We start from the raw sequence: 13873 nt of genomic DNA on the forward strand, positions 1-13873 counted from the left end.
GCTCTTCTTTTACATGCAGTCGAAGGCACTGTGTGACTTAAGCATTTTTTTTTTAAATTAGTGTCCTCCATAAATGCTACAGTCAAAATACATGGGAATTAGAAAGGAGGTAACTCGCACCATTTGCTTCTAGTTTCACAGCTTACATTTCTTGCAGTATCTATTTATATGATATGTATGCATAGACTTGGGACAGTAAGACTTTTTTGAAACACTCACCGACCACTTTATTAGGTACACCTATCAAACTGCATGTCAACGCAAATATCTAATCAGCCAATCACAGGGCATAATTTAGGTGCCACTCCTGTCAGATTAGAACAGGAAACATCTCGGTTACGTATGTAACCCTCGTTCCCTGAGTAGGGAACAGAGACGTAACGCCGTGGCGACGAATGGGGTTTCGCTTAGAAAGCCTCTCACCTTCAAGTATACAAAATGAGCCAATGGCAAGAAAATGTCATGGGTCTGCGGAATTTGCATAGCATAACTCCACTCCACCTTGTGGGTATATAAGGAAGTACGCTGGCAACATGCAGTTACGTTTTCTCGCTGAAGAGCCGAGACTGAACGTTCCAGCGGTACAGCGGAAGTGGCAGGGAGATGTAACGTCTGGGGGGCAAGGTGGCTCGCCAAGGTAAAGACATGCTCAGAGGCTTACAGTGGAAATACACATGTGGGGGTCGCCCAAGCGGGGAACCATGCACATGGAGGGACCTAGCCAATGTGAAAGCTGCCGGTGGCATAACTCTGCCGTTGACGTCAACAGTGCTTGGAGGAACTCAGGGCTTCTCAGGGAAGCTCACCTGCATGTCCATTGCACATGGCACCCCACCCCGTGGTGGAGGCATCTGTTGAGATAACAACATGCCTGGAAACTCGTTCTAAGGGCACTCCGGCCTGTAGAAAGCTAAGGTTCGTCCACGAATGGAAGCGGGGAAGACCGTGCAAACAGAAGGTTGGGAAGCTCTAGCCAAGCTCCCAAGAACTATAGCAGCAGGATCATGCGAACCACAGACGTACCCTCAATGGGGCAGCGAGGCGGAATGACCGGCCCGGACGTGGGAGGCATAGCATCCCGGTGTGGGGGCACGATCATTTGCATCTTGAAAGAGGAGGCCAGGGAAGGACCAGAGTTCCACGGGGGCCTGCTCTGGCAGGGGTCTGGCGACAGAGGGGGACGAGAGTGGCGAGGCAGAGCGTTGCACACTGCCATCCACGGCCTCTTGGGGCTCGGAGGAAGGGGTATCAGTTCTTAGGAAATAAAGATTCCTCTTCCGGGGGAAGGAGTGGTCCTGCTACCAGCTCCTGAGAAGAACTGAGCCCTAACTCCAAGCTGCCCGTCTCAAGAGTGCTGCTTAGCCTGGCGTTTGGCCGGCTAAGGGGCGGAGACGGGCGGTGCCGCCCTCCTGCGACCTCCTCCTGCTCGGAGCCGGTGAAGGCTCGAGGGTGCTAAAGCACCCAGGGAGAAGCACACACACAGATCAGCAGTAGGCAATGTGATCTCTCTGGAACGTGCCGTTGCACCAACACAGTGGAGAGCCGCTCGTCTCGTAGAGTGAAGATAATTCAGAATGGCTTGTGGGAGTGAAGAAAACTCTTGGCTCCGAAGCGAAAACGTAACTGCATGTTGCTGCATGTACTTCCTTATATACCCACGAGGTGGGGCGGAGTTACGTTATGCAAATTCCGCAGACCAATGGCATTTTCTTGCCATTGGCTCGTTTTGTATACTCGAAGGTGAGAGGCTTTCAAAGCGAAACCCCATTCGTTGTCACGACGTAACTCGTAGTGACCACGAAAGGGAACTGAGGCTACAATTCACATGGGCTCACCAAAAACGGACAATAGACGATTGGATAAATGTTGCCTGGTCTGATGAGTCTAGATTTCTGCTGCGATATTCAGACAGTAGGGTCAGAATTTGGTGTAAACAACATGAAAGCCTGGATCCATCCTGGTTGTATCAACGGTTCAGGCTGCTGGTGGTGTAATGGTAAATATTTTCTTGGCACACTTTGGGCACTTTAGTACCAACTGACCATCGTTTAACCATCGTTTGGCCTCCGCAGTCACCAGATCTCATTCCACTAGAGTAGCTTTGGGATGTGGTGGAACAGGAGATTCACATCATGAATGTACAGCCATCAAATTTACAGTAACTGATCCAAAATCTCTGAGGAATGTTTCCAGCACCTTGTTGAATCTGTTCCATGTAAAATAAAAGCAGTTCTGAACGCAAAAGCGGGTCCAACCCGGTACTAACAAAGTGTACCTAAAGTGGCCGGTGAGTGTTATAAGGAAATTAATAGGCCTACTTTTATTCAGCAAAGATGCATTAAACTGATCAAAAGTGACAAAGACATTTATCATTTTAAAACGGATTTCCATTTCAAATTGCTGTTTTCTGAAGGATCATGTGACACTGAAGACTGGAGTAATGGTGCTGAAAATTAAGCTTTGATCACAGGAATAAATTACTTTTTAACATATATTTAAATAGAAAACAGAATAAAAAAAATAGAAGTTTTTATATTGTAAAAATATTTCACAGTATTAATGTTTTACTGTATTTTTGATGAGCATAAGAGTAAAAAATATAACAAAAATCTTACCAATCCCAAACTTTTTAACTTTTGTGTGTATATAGTCAGACTTAAAAACAACGCAGAAGTATTTCCAAAATTGTATTTTGAAGACAAGTAGTGCTTACAAAGTTTTTTTTTTTCAAGTGATGACATGAACAACCCTGTTCAAACTGACTTTTGTACAGTAAATATGAAATTCATTTATAGCAGGCTTATTAACCCTCAAGTTTATTTTTCTTCTTTTTTTCTTCTTTTTACTTATTTTTCAAGTGAGGCTGGTTACATGTACACAAACATTTACCCAGAACTGATTCATCTTTCCTTAGCAGTCATTGAAATGTAGTCCAGTTTTAAAAACATCAAACAGTCTTCTGCCGCTCCACTCCGTCAGCCTCAGGTTAAATGTCTCCGCAGATGTTCTTCAGGTTTGTCCCTGTGGCCGTCCGTGAAGGAGACGCAGCCTCCAGCGCTAACCACCCCCAAACACCACTCGGCCCAGGCCGCTGGAAGAATAAGGGAATCCCATGGACGAAGCCACAGCTCTGGAAGAGGCACCTCCAGGATTTAACATGAACGCCACTTAAAGCATTTTCTTCACAGAAGAAAACCCCCTCTTAGGGCCTGTGAAACCTGAGACAAATCAACAAACACAACCATATGATTGGACAGGACTTGATTACAGTGTTGCATCAATCAGTTATTTTTAGTAAGATCAAACATAAGTGCTCTGATGGCCACTAATGTCATCATTATGTAGAGAGCAACCTTTTATCCAAAACCACTCATATCAAGGTGACACAGTCATCATTTCATATCTACGTGTCCCAGTCATTTTTGGACCAGGCCGTTTGTCTTCGGCACTGGATTTTGTCTGTCTAAAAATAGCTAGGGCACATCTGTGAGAGGATTACATGCACATACTGACCTTGTTAGATGCTTGCTTGAAGCATGGACCTCCATTTCAGTGCTTTTGAACTCGTTCAACTCTTTGCGGATGGCCGCCTGTGGAATCGCAAATAAAAGCAAAGACTTTAATCAAAGATGGCTGCCGAGTGAAATGTTGCCTTAAAGGGACTTTGATAAAAAGCCACTTAAGTTGGGTGACCAGACATCCCGGACAGTGTCCAGCTCTATTTTCAGTGTCCTGACTTTTTATGAAAAAATCATTTCTGTCAGGACCACTACTGTCAAATACGATTGACAATTAGCATACAGTTTGGATTGGCGTTATGGTTCCGTTCTGGGCGAGAACTCGCTGCGCATCCATGAAGCCTAGCATGGGTAAGAGCAGGGAGAGCAGCAATAACCCCCTTGGGGTAAACTTAACAGAACCAACATGAATGTTTGCAAATATATTTAATTCAAGATTTTTAAAGTACAACATAATTCGAGAATTTATTCTGATTCAAGGGGACTGACGCCTGACTGGGCGAGAGGAGGAGCTGGGGATGGAGGAGGGTAATCAGCTCCTGAGAAACGCGATAGCTGTTGATAATACTTAAGGAGCTTATATACAGTGAGGAAAATAAGTATTTGAACACCCTGCTATTTTGCAAGTTCTCCCACTTGGAAATCATGGAGGGGTCTGAAATTGTCATCGTAGGTGCATGTCCACTGTGAGAGACATAATCAAAAAAAAAAATCCAGAAATCACAATATATGATTTTTTAACTATTTATTTGTATGATACAGCTGCAAATAAGTATTTGAACACCTGTCTATCAGCTAGAATTCTGACCCTCAAAGACCTGTTAGTCTGCCTTTAAAATGTCCACCTCCACTCCATTTATTATCCTAAATTAGATGCACCTGTTTGAGGTCGTTAGCTGCATAAAGACACCTGTCCACCCCATACAATCAGTAAGAATCCAACTACTAACATGGCCAAGACCAAAGAGCTGTCCAAAGACACTAGAGACAAAATTGTTTCACCTCCACAAGGCTGGAAAGGGCTACGGGGAAATTGCCAAGCAGCTTGGTGAAAAAAGGTCCACTGTTGGAGCAATCATTAGAAAATGGAAGAAGCTAAACATGACTGTCAATCTCCCTCGGACTGGGGCTCCATGCAAGATCTCACCTCGTGGGGTCTCAATGATCCTAAGAAAGGTGAGAAATCAGCCCAGAACTACACGGGAGGAGCTGGTCAATGACCTGAAAAGAGCTGGGACCACCGTTTCCAAGGTTACTGTTGGTAATACACTAAGACGTCATGGTTTGAAATCATGCTTGGCACGGAAGGTTCCCCTGCTTAAACCAGTACACGTCAAGGCCCGTCTTAAGTTTGCCAATGACCATTTGGATGATCCAGAGGAGTCATGGGAGAAAGTCATGTGGTCAGATGAGACCAAAATAGAACTTTTTGGTCATAATTCCACTAAACGTGTTTGGAGGAAGAAGAATGATGAGTACCATCCCAAGAACACCATCCCTACTGTGAAGCATGGGGGTTGTAGCATCATGTTTTGGGGGTGTTTTTCTGCACATGGGACAGGGCGACTGCACTGTATTAAGGAGAGGATGACCGGGGCCATGTATTGCGAGATTTTGGGGAACAACCTCCTTCCCTCAGTTAGAGCATTGAAGATGGGTCGAGGCTGGGTCTTCCAACATGACAATGACCCGAAGCACACAGCCAGGATAACCAAGGAGTGGCTCTGTAAGAAGCATATCAAGGTTCTGGCGTGGCCTAGCCAGTCTCCAGACCTAAACCCAATAGAGAATCTTTGGAGGGAGCTCAAACTCCGTGTTTGTCAGCGACAGCCCAGAAACCTGACTGATCTAGAGAAGATCTGTGTGGAGGAGTGGGCCAAAATCCCTCCTGCAGTGTGTGCAAACTTGGTGAAAAACTACAGGAAACGTTTGACCTCTGTAATTGCAAACAAAGGCTACTGTATCAAATATTAACATTGATTTTCTCAGGTGTTCAAATACTTATTTGCAGCTGTATCATACAAATAAATAGTTAAAAAATCATACATTGTGATTTCTGGATTTTTTTTTTTAGATTATGTCTCTCACAGTGGACATGCACCTACGATGATAATTTCAGACCCCTCCATGATTTCTAAGTGGGAGAACTTGCAAAATTGCAGGGTGTTCAAATACTTATTTTCCTCACTGTATGTATACGGTGATAGGCGTCGTATTCCTATAGGTAGATGTGGATCAGCTGAGAGTCAGCTGATGCGAGCTTGACTAACGTGACCTGCCAGAACTAACGCTACGCTTGATTTCTTGTTTCTTGTGATCATAAAAGTGAGTATCAGGCTTCTGTCACGCGAGAATAGCCTAATCAAAGGTAGCCAATCTTGTGATAGTATATTTTGGAGAACAAAATTACCATTCAATCACAATTCGTTATCGATTAAAGGTGAACTAAGTAACTTTTTTACCTTAACTGAACAGCTTCGGAGTCATTGGAATGGTTATATTACTTATTTCGGGTTGAATGGTGGTCGTTTCGCACCCCCCTGGTGCCCGTGAGCAGAAAACCCGCACTTGCAGCTTTGAGCCGGCGGGCCGCCGGCCGCCACGTCAGGAAGTATCACGTGATATTAGGTCTCGCGATGTAAACAATTGCTTTACGGCCAAAAGAAATCTGTTAAAATGCTGTCATTATTGCGCTCCCTCACGCTGTCCGAACCCGAAGGAAGAAGACGTTTTAAAGAATGTCCCATCTGCTTTGATGTCGTTGATCTGCTAGCCTCTGGTGTCTGAGAATAGCCAACGAGTTTTTACAACAGTGTTGTCAAATAACTATTCCGAAGCTGTGGGGGGAGCTCTAGAGAGAAACCTGCGAGCAAAAAGCGAGAATACAGCGAAGAAATCCCGAAACTACTGAGCCCCGCTTTAACTGCAGTTAGTGAAGTCGGAGAGCGTTGAGGAGATCAAGTCAGACGAGTGCCTGTCCATCCCATCCCGTATTCCACCATGAGAAATCTGATCACCCTACACTTAAAATGAAATGAATCTGTAATTTACTCAACTCCAAGCCATCCTAGGTGTTAATCACTTTCTTATTTCAGCCAAACACAATCTGAGTTATATAAAAAAAAATATCCAGGCTCCTCCAAGCTTTATAATGGAAGTGAATAGTAACTTAGATTTTGAAACCCAATAAAGCGCATCCATCCATCATAAAAGTTCATCCATACGACTCCAGGGGGTTAATAAAGGCCTTCTAAAGCGTTTTTGTAAGAAAAATATCAATATTTATAACTTTATAAACTCATCTTATACTTAACTTATACTCACTGGCTTCCAGTAAAGGCTGTAAGCAAGTCTAGTTCCGGCGGAAGAGTGACCTCTGACCCGACGTATATCCATATTTAAAACTTCATTAGCTATAATAACTAGCTTTTGCGGCAGGAGAGTGACCCCTAACCTGCCACATGATGTATTGATGAACTCAGAAGCACAGAGGATAGATCAAAACAAAACACAAAACAATTTTTACATAGAAATGTGGGAGGAGCTTGAGTTTGTTCCCCAGCCCTGTTTGTTTGAACTGCGAGAGTCTACTCTCATCTAGGCTTACGCTACTCCTACATCATACGTCATGCGTCGGGTCAGAGGTCACTCTTACGCCGGAACTAGACTCGCGTACGGCTGCTACCAGAAGCCAGTAAATATAGTTAATAAAGTTATAAATATGGATGTTTTCTGTACAAAAACGCATTACTTCGCTTCAGAAGGCATTTATTAACCCTCTGTAGCCGTATGGATTACTTTTATGATGGATGGATGCGCTTTCTTGGGCTTCAAAAACGAAGTTACCATTCACTCCCATTATACAGCCTGGAAGAGCCAGGATATTTAGGTGAACTAAAACCCTTTAAGGTGTGTTCACACTTTAGGTTCTCTTGTTTCTTTTGGTCCGGACCAAAAAGAATATGATACATTTAATCCTGGTTCGCTAAGCGTTCACAAAATTGCTTTTTTTGTATATAGGAAACTATATATATATTTTGTGACGGAACTTGCCAAACATCCAAAGAAAGCTGTGTTTGGCTAAATGTGCCTTTATTTGTGTCCATATAATGGTATTTTTACCGGTTGAGAACTCATAAAGAGCTTATAAAATGTGTAAAGGAGTCAAAACAGCTCCATTACACACACAAACGACAGACAAAGATCTGCTGCAAGGAGCTGTGCCGAGCTGTAATGGGCAACGTAACTCCTATGAAGAGAAGAACTAGGTATGCCTGAGAGCATTCTGTTCTTTTTTAGGGTTGCATATTGTGATTGCATCCTGTTTTTGGTTTATTTAGATGTCTTTGGTCCATACCACGTTCACATTTCAGTCAAACTGCACTAGAGTTTGTTAGAAAGCAGACAAGGACCAACTAAAATGGTGGGTCGAAGTGTGAACACACCCTTAAACGCATCCTCAAGTAAAAAGTGCACGGATTCATGTTGACAAGCTGCTTCAGTTATGACTACTGACACAAATTAGATTGCCTTTTATTCGCTTAACAAAAAACCTTGAGAGAATCACTAATAATAATAATAAGAAGAAGAATTTACCTCTGTGCTGTCTTATTGAATTTAAGACGAACTGAAGATCACTGTAAAGATCTGCTGACATCAGCTGTTGGTTACGTACCTTGTCAGCAGCGGACAGTCTTGTCCAGGGTTTGTCAGCTCTCCTGTCATAATCCTGGGCTTTGGCCACCTCCACGTAATCACTGAAGCGGATGAGAATCTTTCTTTCTCTTAGTTCATCAACTGTTGGCCTCTGGTTGAGCTGTGAGATAAAGAGTGCTGTTAATGGGGCTGCATATTATGAGACACGCGCCGCAAGCGACACTTTCTGCAGGAAACAAAACAAACACAGACATTTCGACACGAAACGCACATTTCAGAGCAGAATAACTGGCTCAGTGTTTCTCGGAGAAACTTAGTATGTTTGCTCTGAGATTTAAGAAACATGCTGTGATATTTTATGCTTTAGTACAGTCAAAAAAATACAGCACCTTTAATCAAATGTAAATAATGAGAAATTAATTGCACACTAGGGGAAAAAAGCCATAAAATGAAATTATTTCAAAATATAATTATTAGTAGTATTATTGTTGTTTTATTTGTGTTGTTGTTATCATTGCTAAATTTTAATAATAACAACAACGTGTAATTAATGTGTAATAAAAATGAAAAAAAAAAGCCCAAAAAAACTGATTCCAATATATAAGAATAAATGTTTAATTCATTCAATGTAATTCTTTAGATGTTTATATTACTCTATATATATTACGCCGTCATTTTGAGGTAAATTTATGATTTATTTATTTTTTTACCATAAAGTAATGCAGGTAAGCAATATACATACACATTTAAACGCATGATGTTAACCATCTCAATAACAGGTCCTGCTCTCATGTCAACTCTTTTCTTTTTCTTTTCTTCTCATCATCTCTATGGTCTGAATGCTTGTATAGGAGTTCTCTCAATCTGATACACGTGATGGAACTAACTCTGAAAATTATTACACAAAAATTGCTTTACCCATTTTGAAAACCACTGCTTGTCCTTGAATGGTGCATCTTTATTCAGCATTAGACAGTGCTGTATAATGTCTTATTACAAGTAGTAATATCAGGAGCGGAATAGTTTTACAGACCAGCAGCTTCCTTACATTCAGTGACCATGAGAAAAATAGAGCATGCTGTAAGTGAAATGAGTGTTTACCTTTCTGTTGAGTCTCTGTTTGATCTCTCTTCTTTCTTCTTGCTCCGTCTGATCGTTCCTCTCTGAAAGAGCAAAAGCGAGACTCAATGAGGGCGATCTAATCAAGTGCACAGTCACAGGGGTCACTTCACATGCCTGCTTTAGCAAGCCTTGTTTTTCTCTGGTGTCTTATCTGACAGACAGATTACAGTCATCTATTTGATATAATACTCCGTAGTGATTTTGTGTGCAGAACAAAGCAATGGAAGACTCAATCACATTACTTTATGCCGAAGTCAAAAAAAACATGTCAACAACATTTTCAACATAACAGCCCCCAAAAACATTTAATTTAATTAACATGCTGATTAAAAATGTCTTATCGGACTGTATTACTTTTCACTTAGCAATTTACTTAATATTTAAACTATATTTGTAATTACCATTTAAATCTGACAAATTTTCTAATTGTTTGTCATAAATCAACATTTGAGGAAAATGGTATGGGGTTTCTAATCAAAATATGACTTTCTGTTACAAAACAGGGCATTGATTGATGTCCACTGTAGAGACACCAGGACAAACAGCATGTTTATCAGGCATTTTTGGGAGACACAACTAATTATATATAAATATTCCCTATGAAATAATAGATATTATTTAGAAAAAAAATTTGCCAATGATTACTCCATTATTACACTTCTTTTTTCATTAGATATTGCCCCAAGAACACATTAATATGCACATTAGATACAGTGTAAAGATATATTGTATTGAATGGGACTACCCATTAATGGCCATTTTACCCACATATTGCATAAAGTAAAATGGTATATCAGTTAATTCCGTTAGATCTTATTTAACATAGTAGAGAATCATCTTTTTACACAGTTTGGTTTAAAAAATCCTGAAACCTAAACATTTATTAGTAAATAAATAAAAAAGTGTTATTATTAATGTGCAATATCATAAATAATATTATTAGTACTTTTCCATTCAACAGTTGTTGATACATAATGCATTTATATTTATATCCACACTCCATTTTTGTTGATTATCGTGTAATACTCACGTTTTAAAATATTCCTGCTCTCCAGCTCTTCAACGGCCGGCCGTTGACTGAGTCTCCTGCGGAAAAAGAGCAGAATGTTGTTTTGAACCATTACTGTCCCGAGCTGAAGCAGAAGCCGCTCAATGAGACCCAGAGGTGAGGGAGGGAGATTCTGAAGGGACGCTCAAAGTCTCTCCGTCCTTTGTGTTCAGCCTGACAGTTAGTACTCCTCATCTGGATGCTCAAACACCGGGCTTTTGAGCCCTTTTGATAAATAAACACCAATTATCAAGATGCGATACCGACGAGACTTAAATGAGTGAGAAAGTGCAGTCTGTGTGTGTAACGGTCCGAGAGAGAAAGAACTCGTGCTCCTTGTTGTGGTTTGTATGCGGGCGCGCGCTCTTTTGAACAGGCTGGCGCGTGCCGAGTGATGAGAGCTCCACGCGCGCTCTTTGTCGTGCGCGCTGTCTCTCCGCGCGCCTTTGTAGTAGTATTAGGTTAAGTGATCGTTTGATAATTGATCATTTGAATATAATATGCTGGCAAATAGCAAGTAAAAATCATAGACAAAAGCAACTAGATCATGCAGTATGTCCTCGTGTATTTCGTAATATATTCCTATATATAGGCTATTATTTTATTTTTTAATCCAGAAATCATAGTGTGAGTTTTATTCGATCACATTTCACAATTAAATAGGGAGGACATTTGAAATAGTTGTACATAATTTCACTACTGGTTCGAGTCGATTTTGCCACGTGATGCGCATTTAATTCTGACATGAAAAATGACGATTTAATATTCCAGTTTCTTTATTTTCTCCTTTCTCTAAATAAAATGTTTAATTGGGTAGGATATTATTTTAATGTGTGATCAATTTACACTTTACCCCCTGTGTCCCCCAGTCTTACAAGTTGTATTAGGTAACAAGTTATAAAAATGAGTTGTAAATACTTAAATATTTAAGTAATGTACTTATAGGGTTAGATTAGGATTTTGGTTTAGGGTTAGTTGCATGCGATTATGCATCATTTACTGTTAATACCATGTTAAGTGCATGTAACATATGTAACAAGGACACTGTAAAATAATGTCTTACCTAAATCAGTATAATATCGTCAATACTCTTTTAAAGAGATATTTCCTTAAATTACGAAACATTATTAAACGTAACAAGAGTCGAAAATGCTGTACAACAGGACCAACTCAACTTTGTTATGATTTGTATAAGACGTAAGTGTGGAATAAAACGGCACGTTGTCTCATGGAAAACACTATTAATATAAAATACTTTTCAAGATCTACGGCGAGATCTGATTAAGAAGACATTTTACAGCATTGGACTGCATTCCAGCCATTGTAACACTGCTGTCACTCACATAAGCTGAGTAAGACGGGATTCCAGCAGATGTAGCGGCGTTAATATTTCATGGACTGAAATGGAGACCAACTCCCAAAGCTCCCTTAGAAGCTGCCTGGATATTATTGACCTGTATCACGAGTTGCCTAGCAACAGTAGCTTCCCCGTGAACACGGAAACAAAGAAATTCTGCCTGTGCAACACTGGAGGCTTGTTGGTTTCCATTATACACCGGTCATTCATCAGACCGGTTTAATTAACAGATGGACGGCGGTGTGCTTTATCCTAGCATGTTTCCATCAGATAGGAGAAGCTGCTGTGAGTAGTACAGTAGACTACCGCCGTGTTTGGTATTCACTACAGTGAGGTGGAGATGGAGGAGGGGAAGACACACTACCATCCATTATTCACCAGTCTGAGCTCTAAAAATAGCTCCAGCCGTGTCTTTCTTCAGTGGCGGAGTAAAGCAAGGCAAGCCAAAGATAGGAAGGTCATGACATGCTGCTGCGGCAAAGTGTCACTGTGTGTTTCACTCAGACTTCAGCCCGTCCTGCAGGTGCATTGACCGTCACACTTCACTCTGGCCTAGTTATACTCAGTTATGCTGACTATCACTGTCACACCTAAACATGACTTTAAAATTGACCCTATTTACTACCTTAATAGTGTACATGTTCCTCGTCGTATGGAAACGATTGATCAGTGCATGTCAATCAAAAAATCAAAAATTCCAATAAAAGCTTTCATCATAAAGTAATAACATGCTCCACCTCTGAAACGACTGACCTGACCTGACCTGATCCTTCTCATTTTTCCTCCTTCCATTCTGGCGCATGCTTTTCAAAATACAGTCGATTCCAAAATGCCTCAAAATAATGTCATGCACTATAGTATTTCTAAAAAGAGTACTTGTTACAGAATTAAAAGAGTATACTTAAGAGCAAGCTGAATGTAATGTTTTTGGGAAATTAAACAGTTACACTTTATTTAAAGGTGACGTAGTTGTACTTACTCAAATAAGTACTGAGCGATATTAATTAACTACATGTACTTACTATTGAATTACGGTTAGGGTTAGTACTTCTAATTATGCATAATTTACTGTTATTACTATAGTAAGTACATGTAGTAACGTGTAACTACGTCACCTTAAAATAAAATGTTAACCATTAAACTTGCATTAAATGCAGTTAGCAAACTAATTAATTGTGGTTTTTTTTGACAATTAAAGTACATCTTTATATGTCATTTCATAATTACTTCTAAAATATATTTTAATGTCAGTTCAAACTTGGGTAACCCTGTATTTTACAATGCTACATGTAGTAATAACAGTACATTATGCATAATTACAAGCAACTAACCCTAAACCTTTATACTAACCCTAACCCTATAAGTACATGTAGTTCATTAATATTACTCAGTACTTAATTGTATAATTACTCTGCACCTTAAAATAAAGGGTTACACTTTATTTTAAGGTGTAATTGTTACAGTGTAATTATACTGAGTAATATTAAGCAACTACTTGTACTTATAGGGTTAGGGTTAGGATAAAGGTTTAGGGTTAGTTGCTTGTAATTATACATAATTTACTGTTATTACTATGGTAAGTACATGTAACATATGTAACAAGGACACTGTAAAATAAAGTGTTACCAAATAAAGTGTAACCAAAACTTGTGTCATGCTATTTAAATATGGTTACACATTTATTATGACAAAGTTGCATTTTAAACAATTTAACTTTTAAATGTAATGATGATTAACATGTTACATGCTTTAGTAATCAGCAAATCAAAATAATTGTACTTAAAAGAACAACAAAAGATTTAACATAATCACAATCATTTCAAATTTAAAAGTAAAACTTATAATTTGACTTTGCAAAGTGCACTTTTTAAAAGTGTATTAAAACAGTCATGAAAGTGAACTCTCTAAGTACACTTACGTGGTTTTTTATTATTTCATTAAAATATTATCTGCTAATACAGTTTTTATATATATATATATATATATATATATATATATATATATATATATATATATATATATATATATATTTAAGATTTGAAGTGCACATTTAATACAATTAAGTCCACTTCTTTTTCACAAGGGACATCCCCAAAATAAAATGGGTTTCAAACATCATTTCATGTTGAGCAATCAATCCAGATTCAATATCACTATACTGTATGAATTATG

General features: G+C 39.7%; 1 protein-coding gene across 2 annotated transcripts in view; it reads right to left on the reverse strand.

Annotated features, from left to right (window-relative positions):
* Window positions 1-2679: 2679 nt before the first annotated feature.
* phactr3a (phosphatase and actin regulator 3a) overlaps window positions 2680-13873 on the reverse strand; it is a 39850-nt gene continuing 28656 nt past the window's right edge. For both annotated transcript variants that reach the window (XM_084427206.1, XM_084427207.1), the window contains exons 8-12: window positions 10327-10382; window positions 9276-9337; window positions 8194-8334; window positions 3514-3590; window positions 2680-3218 (exon numbers count right to left, since the gene is read on the reverse strand). In XM_084427206.1, the coding sequence (XP_084283332.1) occupies window positions 3203-3218; window positions 3514-3590; window positions 8194-8334; window positions 9276-9337; window positions 10327-10382 (352 nt within the window). In that variant the 3' untranslated portion in view covers window positions 2680-3202. The remainder of the gene's footprint in view (window positions 3219-3513; window positions 3591-8193; window positions 8335-9275; window positions 9338-10326; window positions 10383-13873) is intronic.

The sequence above is a fragment of the Rutilus rutilus genome (genome assembly GCF_951802725.1).
Source record: "Rutilus rutilus genome assembly, chromosome: 13".
NCBI lineage: Eukaryota > Metazoa > Chordata > Actinopteri > Cypriniformes > Leuciscidae > Rutilus > Rutilus rutilus.